The sequence below is a fragment of the Poecilia mexicana genome, unplaced genomic scaffold (assembly GCF_051168715.1).
Source record: "Poecilia mexicana isolate PSO_F unplaced genomic scaffold, ASM5116871v1 scaffold_3, whole genome shotgun sequence".
Classification (NCBI taxonomy): Eukaryota; Metazoa; Chordata; class Actinopteri; order Cyprinodontiformes; family Poeciliidae; genus Poecilia; species Poecilia mexicana.
Genome location: NW_028263372.1, coordinates 17,110,801 through 17,127,919, shown reverse-complemented (window position 1 = coordinate 17,127,919; position 17,119 = coordinate 17,110,801). Strand labels below are relative to the sequence as shown.

Sequence of the window (17,119 nt, the reverse complement as noted above, 5' to 3'; positions counted from 1 at the left end):
GTGTAAAGCAACGTGTTAAAGGAATTTCTATAATTTATCACTTCCTGTCAGCTCTTTTAAAAAAAGCTTTTTCTTATAACTTATAAATGCACATGTGATATTTCATAATTTAACCACGTACTACCAGACTTTACTTATACTTATTACAAAAACGAATTGTGTGTTGTTGTTTTTTGTTGATCACATCCTAAATTATGTTGACACATAATTGAATACAGCACCAGCAAAACACAAATATAAAAATTTAGTATGCAAATGAATCAATTGGTGATGTAATAATTGTGTGCACTAAATGGTGGTAAAGTTTTGCATACGTGTATGTGTAGAATATACATCAAGAATCATTATTGGTATATACATACCACCTTGTTGGTTTAAATACAAATACAAGACAATCATCTATAAGGGATTTAACAAATTTTGCTAACTTTTCTGGCTCTGTTCCTTAGGTGGATCTCACCTGCATGAGGTAGATTCTTTATGAGGATACAACAACATATACTTTAAATAAGTCAACTGGAAAACAACATGAGGAAAGATGGCGTTAATTTTGAAAGTAATGTGGTCAGACACAAAATGTTTTATGGTCATGTTCTGTTCATTACCAGCTGCAAAAAATTAGGGAGAATAAACGTGAAGCCAATCAGAATCAGTCCGCTTATATGAATGCCTAAAGTCACTTTGTGACTTAATAGTAGTAACAGACACTCGGTGATAATTTACAGGCAGGTAGAGGCGATGTAAAATATGTGGCCATTGACAAACTACCACCAAAATTAAATATCCAGTGAATCAGAAAATGTTTTGGATTTAACCTACAATCTCACGCTGGACATCCCAGTGTTTGCTATACCGCTGCTTCCAAAACACTCAGTAAAACTCTGAAGAGACAGCAGCAGAAACTTATTCACCCAGATAAAATACTTAGACGAAACTAAAGTGACTCTTGAAAACAGTAGCTGCTCCATTTGTGTGTGTGTGTCTGTGGGCACTTGAAAAAGTCTGTGCATTACATAAACCTCTTCAGGCTTGCTTCATTATTTCTTGGCTCCTTAGATGTTTTCTGTATTAAATTATTTTCTGACTGCATTGCTGTGCAAGCACATTGGTATATATTTGAGTAGGAAAAGGATGTGCAAAGAGAACAAGTGGGAAAATGTTGCACTGTCAAGCATGTCATGGGACATTGCTCCTGATTATGAAAGATTGTTCTAATTTGGTCAAGAAATCAATATGATTGTGTCTTGCTGTCTGTCTCTCCCTCCCCTGTCTCTCTTTTTGCCCTCCTTTCAACACAGGGAAGGAAATCTTATTATTATTCACTCCTTAATTACCAGCAGGGAATTCAGGCTAAGTGAAGTCTCTGTAAATACTAAAGTGGTTAATTTAGTCTCTCACTGCGTTTATCTTCTCTGGTTATCTAGGTGGCTCTTAAAACGGCCCGGCCCCCATTAAGGAATCTGGGTTCGCCAAAAGTCTGTGGTGCAGACCGGAGCGACGGGTCATCTGAAGATGTGACTCTTTGGTCTATCCACTGAAGTGGGACATACTTTATTGATAGAGATTGTAATTAACTGGCTGTGGAGAGACAAAGGAAATTGCACATTCATCACTTCAAATTGGCTCAGGGGGCTTATAGCATGGGCCCGATAATGGTTCTCCCCATGCCTGAGCCGTGACCGGAGTGCAGACAGCTACAGGCGTTATGTTTGTATGTACGCCTTGCCATTTTGGATTCAGGAGAACAGACGCTAGTGAGCATGCTCATGCGAAAAACACCAGCAGGCACTAATACTGAGATCAGACTCTGTCGTTTGTGCCTTTTTGAAATGATCAGCATGTCAGATTAGCTTTGAGAGGCATGAATTATTGGCATGACTGTACGGTGGTTAATGATGCCACCCCAGAGCACCGACTGATGTTCGTGTTTGTGATCGTGGCGCATTGAATAAAAGCAAGATACAAGGTAAGCCTGTAGCTGTGGGGCTTTAATATGCACTCGCAGCAGGTAAAGGCGCACCCCACAGGTGTCATTTAATGGATTAATTTTCCCAACTGGCGGGTAATACTGTTACACAGATTTGTTAGATGCTAAAAAAAAAAGCCAATCTCCATTTTTTTAAAAAATTATTATCACAGCACACTACACCTAATCGTCCTGCTGTGGGTTATCAATGAAATCAATAAAAAAGTTGTCAGATATAAGCCTTTTTTAATCTTTAAGTGTAACATTTTTGTCATCTCTTTTGTTTTCCTCTTATCAGAATCACTAGTGTAATTGGATTATGTTGTAGGAAGATGCTGCTTTTTGTTCACTCTCAAGTTTGACACGCTTTTCTGCCTCTTCCATCTCATCAAACAATCTACAGTCAAACTTTGACATGAGTTTTATTTATTTTTACATGTTCTAATCTAATCTGTTTACAGTCTTTGCCTAGTACCTTCATTATGGCATATAAATGAACTATTGATTTATAGTTTATCATCTATTAATGTTTAATTAATATTTTTTCTTTGTTCTGTTGTACCAGAGTCTTTGCATCTCTTCTATCTGTTGTGAATTAGAGTTAAGCCACAGCTTGGTGTTTACGTTGTAATTAGAAAGAGGTTTTGCATGTGTTGTAAGATTCATGTGAAGATCTGGCAGGTTTATGGAAGGTTTTATATTTGACAATAACTCTAGTTGGTTAAAACTGTGTCTTCTTTGTAAGACATTCAAAGCTTTGCAGCATTTACAGTTAGTTTTTTAATTCAGGGTACCTTCATTTACTAAAAATAGATGTTTGTTTGATTAGCTTGTGATTGTAAGTTTGTTAATCCATCTCTTAACCCAGTAACAATTTGACTCAAACTCTCAGTGGCACTACATGATAAAAAAAAAACATAACACAGAAACACACCATCTTCCAAGAAGAAACTACTTTGTTGACTAGGACAGATTATGCCAAATACTGACAGAAATTGTGACTTGCTCACATGTGTTTATGTCTTTTGTTAGTGTGTAATGTAGCAAGAAAACAACTTTCTTTTTCCCACCTTGTGAAAAAAAAAAGATTGGACTAGAGGTACTTTACTTGTTACAGATGACAGCTGTTAAATATCGCTCTGTGACAGAAACAAACTTCTGTTCACTGTGTGAAAGCTGCCACTCGTCAACACGCTGGAGCTCTAGTTTTTAAACGCACAGCTCTTCCTGCTGAGGTGAGGACTGGCTTAATACAAGCATATAATCCCAGAATGTCAACCTGAGCAGATTTTACTTCACTACCAGAACAGGCTGTAAAAGGGTCGTCTTTATTTTCATATTATTTCCAATTGCTTCCATTTTTCACAGTGGAAACCTCTGTATTTTCTTGATTTGACTTTTTATTGTCTCTCTAATGCTTGTGTCTTTCCCCATTATTTCTCTATTGTTTGTTTTGGATAAAATGCTGCAAAAAAAAAAAGAAAGAAAACAAAAACAGTGCTTGACCTCTGAAAAGGAAAGTACTAATTTTCTAAGCTTCAGCCAGAAAGAGGATGGATCTGTGTTAGAGTTGTCCTGGACTTCCTTGAAAGCTGTTATTTCATAGGTGGTTGCATCTGTTAAGAGCTTTGCAGCTTATGTAAGCTTCTCATTGACAGCTTGATAACTACTGTGTGCTCTCTTCCTCTTTTGTCACCTCCATTTCTCCTCTTTCTTAAATTCACTGTACAACCTCTCCTGCACTTACTCCATTCTCCTTTACTTTGCCCACTGTTGTTCTTCTGCTCCACCAACACGTCTCCTCCATTTTGCATTGCGTTTCTCCCCCTCACCTCTTTCCTATCTACAGTGGTTTTACTGGACACCACAACAGTACTGGGAGAACTGGATTGGAAGACGTTTCCAGTTAATGGGGTGAGTGAAATTACCTCCTAGAGTTTTTCTATCTATCTATCTATCTATCTTTTTTTTTTTTTTTTGGATTGAACAAGACAAAATCTTTAAAAATATAAATACAGCAAGCAAGATTAGTACTGAGCATGCCAACATTTATTTAATCTCTGTCTAGTGAAGCTTGATTCAAGCCAGATGTTCAAGTTTATCAGTAGTTATGTGCTAGAGCAAAACATGAGATAATGTTCCTCAGATGAAATGTTTTAAAGCTGTTATTAAAAAAAAAAAAAGTATTTTCTACTATAAATTATCTGGACGTCTTGAATGGTGTTCTAGGTACAATATCGCTGTCACCTTTATAGTAGGAATCTACATTTCTCCATTCATTCTTCTATTAGGGTCTCAAATTTCTCATTTCCACATGCCAAAAGACACAATGTTCTTATCGCTAAACGTAGCTGTTGTTGTACGTCAGAGAAAATGTGTGCCACATTATCACTGACACGTTGTGATGGTGCCTTTCCTCCTCTAAACATGAGGCGTACACTGAGATCGAAAAGGCTAAATTCTGGTCTCATCTGACCCAGACTATATTTTTCCTGTATTTTACAGGCTTGTCCAAAGGTTTTGTCACAAACGTTTAACATAAACTTCAGCATGGTTTTTCTTCAACAGTGGAGTCTTGTGGGTACTGAGACCTCTGCGGCTGAGTGGAAAACATTTTTCCAGTTCGCCTGGTTATAGCAGTTCTCACTGAAAGATTTAAACATCAGAAATAAATCTGTAACACATTTCATCTTGAGATGGATCGCTATGAGATGCTTCTTGTGTGATACCTTGATAACGGGAACATCTTGATATACATCGCAAATTCTAAATGCTGTTATCTAAATCCTGACACAGTGGAGCTTTTCCTTGCTTTATGCCATTTTGCAGTTTCTTTTCTTTGCTGTCCACTTTGTTCTGCATAATGTATGGATTTCTTCTCCTTCCTCGTGACAGTAGATGCACCATGAATTAGTGTGTCACCTACTTTATGGTACAACAACAACAATAACAACAACTATCTTTATCCCCGCTAACACTGGTGCTAAAGGGTGGCTTTAAGGCTGTTCTTTTAAAATGGAAACATAGTTTGTCTTTGTTAAATAGACTATATACCATGCTGGCGTTTGGTATCTGGGCCCTGACCTTTTCAGCACAAGTGAACACGAAGCACAGGACAGCAGGGAGTGAAGAGTAACAGCACTAATTTCCCCCGAGGGAAAGGCAGACTCAGAATCTGGGATGGATGTGGGGCTTTTGAATTTCTTTGTGAACCGCGAGCAGAGAGAGCAGCAGTCGCACACGAGCTTTCAGTTCAGGAGTGTCGCAGATTCCATGTTATAAATGCAGCGGTGTTGTGTTATTTCTTGCCTGACTTGAAGAAGTCCCAAGCGGGGTGTCCGCAGATATTAAGTGCTTTATTAAAATCGGTGTGCTCCTTTTTTTCCTCTTGTGCCTCAGTTGGGACATGCACTGCCTTGGGCTTTGGGGTTTTCATGCCTCCCCACCGAGCCTTTCATATTTTTAGGGGACAGTGGGAGTATAAGAGCAGGTGATGGCTTGTGTGTGTGTGTGTGTGAGTATTTCTATAAACTTCGGTGTTTACCTGAATGTCCGCAATGTGCTGAGCGCAGCACAAAGAAGGCAGCCTGCTCCCCTGTCATCCTCTCTTTTGAAGTTGATGCTACTGTCCACGGAGTTGATGTGCTTTGTGAAGTTTTCTGCTTCTTGGGTTTTGATTTTGACCCGGCTGTCATCTTGTATCTGCACCACTAGCTGGTTGTTGTTTCCTCAGAGAACTGCACTTTGTTTCCGCTTCCCCGCAAAGTAGAGGGCGGTGGCATAAAAAAAAAATTGTTGGTTAAAGCATATTTTGTTTTTGTGTAAACAGCATGTGCTTGAAAATGTGTTAGGCAGAGAAACAAAAGTAAGTAGATGTCATAGAAATCTTAATTATAGCCAGGTGTTGGTTGTTAAGAGTGTGCTAATTAGTCAGGTGAATGCAGTTTTATTTAAAACTCATTTAAACAAAGCTCGATTTTCCAAAAGATACGAGCGCACACGATGTTTTTGCCCCGTGATCTAGAACTCCTGCAGCACTAATTAGGGGTGTTATTTTACATGCTTTCATTCCCCCCCCTCCCCAAAAAATATATATATTCCTGTGTTTGGTCTGCACAAGTAGAGTGTGGTTTTATACGTGAAAACATTCAAAATGTTAATGTGTGAAACTAAAGGCACAAGCCGACATTCTGCAGTGCAACTTCAAAAAGTGACACCAAACCAGAACAGAGAAAGGACTTCCAGCTGTCACTAACCTCCGCTAATACAGAATGCTATAGTTTCTTATGCAATTACAGATACAAAATGTGAAAAGTTAAAACATAGAGCACCTCACCATGCATATTTTTCAACAGCAATAATGTATTTTGGCTCACTCTGCACTTTTTCACATGAAACAGCATCCAGCTGATTAAATGGTCTGTGTAAGTAGCACACTCATAAAAGCAATATTTACAAAAATTGGAACTACCTAGCATAAAACATAGCATGTTTGTCGATTTGATCAAATTGCCAACTTTACCTGAATTCACACCATATAATTTATACCACCATGTCATAAAATGCTGTTTTCCCCTCATACCAGAACAGACATAAATGTATACAAAGCTCCAAATTTTTACTTTTTCTTGTACATTGTAGGCTACATGATGATGAGGGAGAGTTAATCATCTTACCTCGTGAAAAGTTTTTCTTGCAAATGTGCACTGAGGGTTACAAGTCCTTGTGATTGATGGCTGCTAACAATCATATTATTTCCCCACCAAAAGATTTATGATAAAATTATAAGTTTTTTTTATATAGTGCACAATTGCACCATTGTCTAATTGTGTAGCTGAATGCACAGCACCCTATTATAATTTCCACAGTGAAGTAAAGTTAATAGAAGCAGTATTAGGCCACCATCAAGCTTTACCGGAGTGAATGCACATGTAGGTTGTTTTGACTTCCCTCGTGGTGAAGTGGGCCGCTTTCTGAAGATTGACATCATGTGCAAAGGGTCAATAACAATAATCGTTGACAGATTTGCCTGAAGGATTAACCACCACAAGTTAACTTTATTCTATGTTAATATTTTTCTGTGTGGTGAAGCTCTTTGGAGAGAGACTTGATAAGATAAAAATCCAGTTTTAGTTTGAGATGACAGAAAATTTGGAACCATGTTTTTGTCTTTACAAACTCTTCCGAAAACAGAACACTTTTTCTTTGAGGTGGCTGATAAACTAAGTTGAATTTGTTATGTGGTCATTTTTGTAGCACTAAAACAATTAAATGCCCTCAAGAAAATAGCCTATTTTTCCTCCTTAAAACACCTGAAATACAGAAGCATTAAGCATGTGCAGGTAAAAAAATAATAATAGTAATACCTTAAGCTTTAGATTAGAACACATAAGACAGTATAAAACCACCCACGCATTTTCTATATTTACCTATTCCCATCAGTTTTCTGATCGGGGTGGTGCTAATCTAATGTGGTCAGATGGAAAAGATGTGGAGTAGACACTGGACAAACTACATGACCTCTGCAGGGCGACATGCTGGCATGTGGGACATAACTCACAAACATACTCTGTATTTGAACAGAGCATCTCTTTGCTACAAGGAATCAGTAAATAAAACCAGTAAAAATCCAACATAAACGACAAAGAGAACACAAAAAATGTCTGAAATCATGTGAGATAAAGCTAAGCGCTTCTTTTAGGTACAGCAAATCTAGCAAACAACTCTCTTTGTTGTGAACTATAAAGATAAAATGTTGCTTTAGATATAAGTAAAAATGTTAAATCAGGCTTAAAAAGCAAAGCAAACACATCCTATAAATATTCTCACGCATATGTTTGCTTTTATAGAAACTATGACAATGTTAATATGTTGTACAAGCGTAACTGAAACAGCTAGTAAAATATCCAGAGATTAAACTAATTTGATTGCATCGTATTATAATAAGCCTAAAGGGAAAGAGAAAAAAAAAAACTGTGAAGTTCATTCTTACAAATATTTCACCTGGGACTGAGAAACCATAGCAACAGCAGCGATTTAAATTTTTTTTTTTTTTTCATGACAATCTGTATAGTCTTAACACAAAATAATGTGTGTGCTTGAGAGTTTTGGGGTAAATGTTGGCGCTTTTAATCTTTTATTAAAAGTTGAATAAATCAATTAAGCAAGACCAATAAACACAAACATGTTTTGTGGAGCTTTTAAAAGTGAAACACCTCTATGGACAAATCTACTTGTTTCTCTATAAACAGACTTTATTGCAGTGGGGACCAACAAGAGCATTAAGTGATTGAAGAAAAGCACAGCACGATGCCACCCAGATTCATATCAAATCAATAATTCATCAAAACTACAGAGATTTAATGATATTTCCATAACAACTGCTCTCTTTCTTCCCTTTAGTTTGACGAAGACAAATTGCTTTGTTTTAATCAAAACCTCAAACCTCTGCAACGGGATGAGAGCCCCCACCTTTGTTGCTCAAGCAACGCAGCATGTCCGCATTATTGGTTGGATGGTGTGTGCGTGTGTGTGTGTGTGTGTGTGTGTGTGTGTGTGTCACAACATCCAATTGTCTTAATATGAAATATTTAAACCCTTACAGGAATGTCGCCCAAAATGTTGCATTTTTTATTACTTTTCCCGTTTCTTTTTTTTCCCCCCTTCTTGTTGATGTTGTCTTTGATGATGTTGTGTTAAAGAGCAACAACAGCAGATTAAAATATTCCCAATACTGTTAATCTGAGAATGGGTGATGATGACTTTGGACCAACATTTTAGCGCTCTGCTGCAGTGACGTGCAGACAGATCTGTGGTGGTAGATAAGGAGTTTGTGCCACTGAGTATTTATACGGGAACACACAAAAAACATGAATCCAGACACACCTTAAGGACTTAATTCTTGCTAGATACATTGTTTGCTCGTGGTTTTTAAATTCTGGTTTCTCTGACTGACAAGAGACAAACAAAAACGTCTGATCATCTGTGACTAAGAACACAACTTTATCAACAGCCTCCACTTAAATCCTGACTGTAAATCTAGAGTCATTTTGTTGCATAGCGTCACTGAACACATGGGTCTCCCTCATGTCTGATGTGGTTCTTCGCAGTGTCCTCAGGAATCTGTGAGACAAAGTTTGCATCAGAACTTTAATAACTTTAGACAGAATAAATTCAGTGGCTGTCAAAGGCACCCATCAGGAACTGAGAATATAGACCTTATGCTTCTGGGAAACATGATAAAAGAAAAAAAAAAAAAGTATTTATAGTAATGTCTGAACATCTCTGCACAATGATGTGGCTTTGCACATCATGAAGTCAAGGAGGGAATCTGAAGGAAAGTTATTCAGGAGGTGATAGAGGGCAAAGCGTGTGTGTTACCTAGGATGTTAAGTGCCCTTTCTGGAGTCCTGGTCATGACATTAGGATTTACACAGTGTGCTGTTTGTCCTGCCCTGTTTGATCCTCGTCTGGTTGGTTTAGTTGTTGTCTTTTTTTCTGCCAGTCCAACAGAAGCAAACAAGTGTTATACATGAACAAATCTAGGTTTGTGAGTTCAACGAGCAAGACTGAGAAATGCATAAGCTTTTCAAAAACATCCCTTGGCATGGTCACGACATAACGCAATCTGTAATTTGTTGTATAGGTATGACAGATAGGCAAATAATCAAGTGTTTGAAAAAAACCCGATAAGCTGTGTTCCCAAGGACTTTTGTCTCAAGGTTGTTCATCTTATACAGAAATTGAAAAAACTAAAAGAAACCCTGAACAATGCAAAGTTATGATAGAAACTGAACTGCATAACAAAACAGCTTTCCCTATTTCAACTTTTTGAACCCTTAAGTTGTTTTTTTTTAATTCTCTGACACTTATGTGCTTTGACTAACTGTTGTATTATTTTCCACCCTCCTTCAAAAAATGAATGCAAACAATAAAATTAATTGCTGTGCTGCAAGCATGAATAAATCTAGTATGGCCTTGAAAATATTTCAAATGAACAAGCACAAGACAACAAAAGCAAGGGTACAGAAAGCATCTTAATGGTAGTTTTGTGTTTTGTCAGAAGTTAAGTTTCGGTGATTCATCACATTACTAATGCAAAGTAACCTGTAGGAATGAAAATCTGAAAATATTGTATCGAACCATCCTATTCCAACATTATTACGAGCTTCTGCACATGAATTTGTTCTCCTCTCGCACTGAAAATCCGTGTTGCTGTCTGCTGAGCTTGTTACTAATAGTCAAAGCGATTAGTAAGCGCAGATCTGATTGCTTCTTAGAGTCTGAGCTGCAGCTCATCTTTGACACTCACCGCATTTGTTTTATCTGCTCTGAACCATGTTTCATCCCAGGGGTACATTTTCAAAGGCTGGGGCAAATGCAGTGACAAAATCACCATTTTTGCTTGTTTGTATGCACCATGGAACTCTAATTACTTAATGCTGATCATATGCAAAACAATTCTTTTTAGATCCTCAGTTTTCTTTTCAAGTTCTCCAAAGGAGGACACTGAAATGAGAGAATAGGCTCCGCTCACATAAAACGTGGGAGCTGTGCTATGAGGCACGATTCGGTTTTATTATTTGTATATGAAATCTAATTTTATTCAGTAACTGCATCCTGGTATTGCAAAAAAAAACAATAATGTTTTTTAAATATGAAATATGAAAGTAGATAGAGTAAAGTTGAAATAATGAAAAATCTATGACTGGATGGATTGGTACAAATTGTTACAGACTGATAAAATGTCAGGCTTCAATCAGTCATCATCAAACTGTTTTTGTTATATTAGCTGAGTTCCTGCTTGTGAACAAATTGAAAGCTAAAGTAACACTGCAAACATCACACCGACACTTTCAATGCTTGTAATCTAATCATCTCTCTAACAGTTTCAATTATTTGTAATCAGGACAAATTGCTCAGTTTTAACCTGAGTTTCATGCATTTCCCTTTTGGTTACTGTCACTCCACTTCCCAAAGAAACTTGATGAAAAAAAGTTTGGTATTTCTGACCTGGTGACTTTATTTTCATGCAACAGTGGTAATACAGAAGATGACAAAGAATGCTCCAGTTAGTTAATACAAACTGTTTCTGTATTGTTTGTATATTGTACATTTTGAATATTTCCTAAACCTTATTAAGACCTTTTGTATTTTAAACTGCCAATATAAAATATGACAGTTTTAGATTTTGAATTTCTGAAATAACTTTTGTTTCTCATTAAGTTTCATTTGAGACACTGCTGAAAATAAATGCAACCATAACAGGTCCAAGTCAATTTGTCTCCATATTTTGCATTGTATAGTTCCACGTTTGTCCCTAAGAACATGTATGTTTTTAGAAAATGTAAACAAACCATTTTACAGAGCAAAATGACAAAACTGCAAAAGTATGAAATTGCGAATTGACATAAAGACCAGATTCCTTCTAAAACAGCTTACAATCCCTGTTGGCATCAGATTGTTTAGTGAGGGGAAGAAAAAGTTGAGTTAAACACATTTAATGCATTTTTAATGGTTTGAATTAATGAATTGTATATAAAGGGTATATTCATGCAGAAGATGTTGTGAAGCATGCACACACTCTGCAAAAGCAAACATACGTTGCTCTCATTTTTAAGCCAACACCACAAAGAACTGCACATAATTACAGTCTAACAAGTTTACTAAACATTATTAAGGGACAGGAACAGCATTGTTAGATGACCAGAGGACCAAGTGAAAGAGAAAATGAGTGTGATTGATTAATCATTTGGCCTGGGGGTGTCACATAGCGATAATTTACATAGCTTAATTAATATAAGATTAATTGCTTTTGGCGCACTCCAGTCAAGGTTAAAGTGTTATTCAATAATTCATAATTGAGAACACTCTACCTCAGTTGTTTAATTTCCTGTTTGGTTCTCAGAGTCTCCGTGCTCAGCTTTAAATATTGTCTTCTAATTTATTTTGGGGCTATGATCAACTGATATTAGTCAGTCATGTTTTAAATTTTACCTGAAGTACTCTGAATGCATCTTTTATGGCTTACTGTATTTTTAATACTTTTCTCTCCTTCTACATCCTTGATTGGCTGAATGCTTGATCACTGAAATTTAGAGAAAAAAAGGGGAACCCTGAGAAAAATGTTGCAGTGTAGATTTTACTCTGTAGGCCGTTAAAGTAAATACAAATAATAAAGAGTCTAAGTTACACACAATTGCTCAAAAGTCTTGTGTACAAAAAGCTAATGTAAACTTTGTATTTATCACCTAAGATGGCATGGCTTTCAACAAATAAGCAATTTCCCCTTGGGGATCAATAAAGCATATTCTGTTCGATTCTATGTTCTTGAGCAGTAACGTTCTGTACAAGTGGCACAATTTCAGCTGCTGTGATACTAATGGATGAGTCTTGCCGATGTTTCAGGGCTTTTCGAGCGCTCATTGTTACACCGTTAAAGAGGAGAAAACAAATGCGTGGGGATGTTTGATGTTTAATTGAAAACTTTAGCAAAACTGATTCATGCTCTCTCAACTGTCATGATTTTCTTTATATACAAGTTATGCTAAAAGTTTAAGAAGTTGAACATTGCATTAGCCGCTTATATTTATCTGTTTTGTCTGATGCTTGTCTGCAGTGGGATGCCATCACAGAAATGGATGAACAGAACAGACCCATTCACACCTTTCAGGTTTGCCATGTGATGGAGCCAAACCAGAACAACTGGTTGCGGTCCGGATGGATCCAGCGACAAGCTGCTCAGCGGGTCTGGACCACATTGCTACACTAGACATTTAATCGTGAAATCCATTTTGGAATCAAGTTATCCCAGCGCAGGGTTTTGCTTGTCACAGCTTAGACTGAGGACATGTCTTAATCCCTGGAGGGAATTTGCTTTTTGACATCTCATACAAGGAAAATGATGGGCAAATTTTAGAATAAGAAAACGTTGCTCTTGAAAGAGTGCTGCATCCAAATAAGTAGGAGCAAGGATATAATTTTCGACTTTCGAGTGCTTCCTATTTGTTTTTGCACATTTGTAAAATTAAATAAATGTCTCCCGAGATGTTTGTGCACAGTTAATTATTGCACAGTCTATGCCAGCATTCTAAATGCAGCCAATTAAACAGTACAGTTACAGAATCCAAGTCTGTTCTTGAGTCAAAGCAGACATGTTTACCCAAACTAAAATGATGAAAAATATGCTCCCAAAAATGTATTACTTTTTTCTGTTTCTGCTGCGTTTCTACTCAGGTATATGTGGAGCTGCGTTTCACGCTAAGAGACTGTAACTCCATCCCCTGGGTGTCTGGCACGTGCAAGGAAACCTTCAACCTCTTTTATCTGCAGACGGATGAACCGCTTCCTGGAGGAACGCGGTTTCGCCCTACTGACTATGCCAAGGTTAGCTGATCAACGATGTTATGTGTCTAAGGTACACCACTGTCACATCTGAAAACTAAGCACAAAGTATGTGTTGTTGGGTTTAAGGTGGACACTATTGCAGCAGACGAAAGCTTCACACAGACAGATCTTGGAGATCGTGTACTTCGTCTCAATACAGAGGTCAGGGAGGTGGGGCCCGTGACAAAGAAGGGCTTCTACTTAGCATTTCAAGACGTAGGGGCTTGTATTGCCCTTGTCTCTGTCAAGGTCTGTTGAACTGGACTGTGTGACACGTATTTGCATAAGTGACTTTCATCGAATTCTCCAATGATTGTCAAATCCCTCTCAAAAATTCAATTTGTGCCGTTTTGCTTAAGGTGTTCTACAAACGCTGCCCATCGACTTTAAGAAACCTGGCAGCATTTCCTGACACCGTGCCACACATGGACTCGTCTTCCCTAGTGGAAGTGAGAGGGACCTGTGTGGAGAACGCAGAGGAAAGGGACACACCCAAACTTTACTGTGGCGCCGATGGAGACTGGCTTGTCCCATTGGGTCGCTGCATCTGTAGCATCGGCCACGAGGAGACGGACGACCACTGCCGAGGTGAGGAGCTGCATTTTTGCACCGTTTGTGCTAATTTTAGAGCAGTTCACTTTTTAAACAGTATACAAAACTGTAAACTGAAGGAAACTAATGAGAGAGGAAAGCCTTACGTCACATTATCAGGTCCCCAGTCCTTTTGGAAATTGGGAGAAGTGAGAGCTCATAGTCTCCCCTCTCATCTGAGATTATGCACCCTTCCTTGTGTGTCCAAATGTCTGTTCACTTCATTTTTCATCATCTTCCCTCCTTTCTTGTCCACTTTGTTTACTCTTCAATCCCCCCCCCCCCCTCCCTTTGTTATAATTGTCCTTCAGTTGCTCCCTGATGAGTCAAACTCACACTTTTCCTTAAACGCTACAACACATACACCGTTACTTTTAGCAGGAATAGGTCAGAATTTGATGTACACACAGACGTTCACGTGTAAAAAGCAGCGATGAATGGCTTTTTAGGGTGCTTGTTCTCTAATGAGTACTCTAACCATCACCTGAAAGTAGCGCATTGTGAACCGAACACATTTATGAAAAGTTAAAGAAACCATTTGCTTGTTCCAGATAGTCTTTTGGCCTGGTTTCTCATTTCGACTGTGCAGCCAGACTGGGAGCTAGCTGGCTAATTGCCTTCATTTGTTAGTTTCACAGATAATTTAGCTTGCACCTAGTCTTTTCTAAAACTCTCCCAACCCCCTCTTTCATCCCTGCCTGACTCTTGTAATTAAGGCAGCAGCTAAATTGAGCCACACTGCGTGATTACAATTACAGTGCCCTCCCTGTTTCTTACTGCATTTCTGCAGACTTACAGCAGTCTCGGCTGGCTGGGGTGAAATTCATGTTGTACCCCTGTGGAGATGTAGTTGCTCAGGGTCTTGCAGCTCAAACACTCATTAGTAGCTGATATGTAGGACAGTCTGTAATATCTTCTTTATTTGCTCCTCGGGTGTAATTTTTCTTCTTATCTTCGTCTCTTTTATCTGCTTTTTATTTATCTTTTCACTCGCTTTCACACTCAATCATACCAAGTTAAACAATGCTGAAGTCTGTCAGGAGAGATTACCAATGAGACGGCGGCTTAGGAGCAGCCGTCTCATGATGTCTCCTGTATACGTCCCAAATCTACGCTCCCCCTGTTCGCACTCTTTTGCTGACAGTGGTGGCTTCTCCTGATAGTTCAGTAGTTGCAACACCCTAGGCTGTCTTGGCAGCCACTATATGCCAGTAAATTGTGCAGTTGTGACCCACTTAGCCCTGTGAAAACAATGTGACAGATACCTCAGGCAATTGCTAAAGTGTTGTCAGTATCCACTGCAAAGCTGACTTATGTTTATAGTGATAAACTGTATTTTCTAAAAAGATATTTACTTTTTTGCCCCAGACGGATGAAACAGCAAAAATAAACAGTTTTCATTGAAACCATAGATGGTTGATTTAAGTGTAATAAATTAAACTGCTGGTGTCATTCCAACAACTTTCAGATGTTTCCCTTCTCCTACATACTTGCATTAAATGCCTCACTAGCACGTAGTTGAGCTCTACAGAGCTCTGCTAATGAGCCGATATCGGAGCCAGATGTGCTGAAGCAGAGAGACACCTTGATGATCCTTTTCCACGGCCTCTGCTCTACCTGGCTCCGTCCTACCCGGCCTGCTTAGCGAGAGTTTTGCTGTTACAGTCCCTACTCTGGAGTGGGGCCTGCAGGAGATGAGTCTGTACTTTACTGTCATGTAAACTTACTTCTGTTCACTGATTGGCCGTGGAGGCAGAAGCGAAAAGAGAAGAAACTCCTTTGAGCTTTTGATTTAAAAAATGTTCCAAGAGTCTTGTTTCTGGTTCGAAACAAGATGGCTGCCTCTCAAAATGTGATAAAGCGCTGAAAGAGGTATCACTTTTGAAAAAATAAAGTGTGTATTTGTTCACATCTTAATAAAATGCCAAACACAAGAATAAGTGATTTACGATTTGTCTTTAATTGTGAGCTCTAGGTCCCTGCCATCACCATGTCACCCTGTTTGACTCCTCCACAGATTCAGCACAGAATTCAAAACGTGAACATTACTTCCAGTGAGAAGAAACATTTCAGTTAAATAAATTAAAATACTAAAAGATAAGATGTAAGTCTCAGAAGCTTTTCAACACCTGAGTAAAGGACTATTTTATATCACTGTTAATTTTGCTGAAAAACCTCAGAAATATGCACATTCTCAAAGGAAACACATTTTTCCTATAGAATCTTAGCTTTCATATTTCTTCTGCTGCTGCAGCCTGTCACAATCAGAGTTTCTGGTAACACTTTATTTGAAGGGGGGTGAATAAGGCTGACATGACACTGTCATAAACATGACATAACACCTGTCATGAACATGAATAAGCCTTCATGAATATTTATGACTGTTGTCATAAAGCGTCATTCGGTAAATTATGACACTTTTAATACAAAGTTGACATTACTCAAAATGTCTTTGTTATGACAACTTGACATTAACCAGGAAATCATTACTGATATAAATTAGTTATAAAAGTATTACTGATTGCACTTTAAAAATTAGGTAACTTTGTGTTATTAAAGGTAAAGTTTGAACAGTAATGATTTCCTGGTTAATGTCAAGTTGTCATAACAAAGACATTTTGAATAATGTCAACTTTGTATTAAAAGTGTCATAATTTACCGAATGACGCTTTATGACAACAGTCATAAATATTCATGAAGACTTATTGATGTTCATGACAGGTGTTATGTCATGTTTATGACAGTGTCATGGCAGTCTTATTCACCCCCCTTCAAATAAAGTGTTACCAAGTTTCTTTTACTGAATTCTCCGTTATTTGTCTGAACAACATTCATTACAGTATTCAATAACCAATATATTAGCAAAAATCTGCTGTGGAATTTGCAAACAGCATCCTGCAACTCACTGTAATTAGTCAAAAGGACCTGGTGTGTAGTAACAACACAGCATGGCCCTATTATCAATTATTTACTGCCTTAACGGTTTATGTCCAATCCTTTTTTTTTGTTTTTTTGATGAATAATTTCTATATTCCTGTCAGGGCTTATGCCGTTATAAAGATATGCACTTCAACAGTAGTTGCAGGAAGTTTAGGCGTGAACTTTCGATGACTTCTGCTTTCTCCTCGTTTTCATTTTGGAACACTGCTTCAAAGGGTGCTGTGATCAAAGCTGTCT

At 38.0% G+C, this 17,119-nt stretch overlaps 1 protein-coding gene across 1 annotated transcript in view; it reads left to right on the top strand.

Moving 5' to 3' along the window:
* The window catches only part of LOC106928208 (eph receptor A6), a 63,263-nt gene that overhangs the window by 7,595 nt on the left and 38,549 nt on the right, over positions 1 to 17,119 (top strand). Inside the window, exons 2-6 of the mRNA XM_015004307.2 lie at positions 3,816 to 3,880; positions 12,585 to 12,713; positions 13,202 to 13,351; positions 13,439 to 13,600; positions 13,711 to 13,939. Coding sequence (XP_014859793.2) covers positions 3,816 to 3,880; positions 12,585 to 12,713; positions 13,202 to 13,351; positions 13,439 to 13,600; positions 13,711 to 13,939 — 735 coding nt within the window. The remainder of the gene's footprint in view (positions 1 to 3,815; positions 3,881 to 12,584; positions 12,714 to 13,201; positions 13,352 to 13,438; positions 13,601 to 13,710; positions 13,940 to 17,119) is intronic.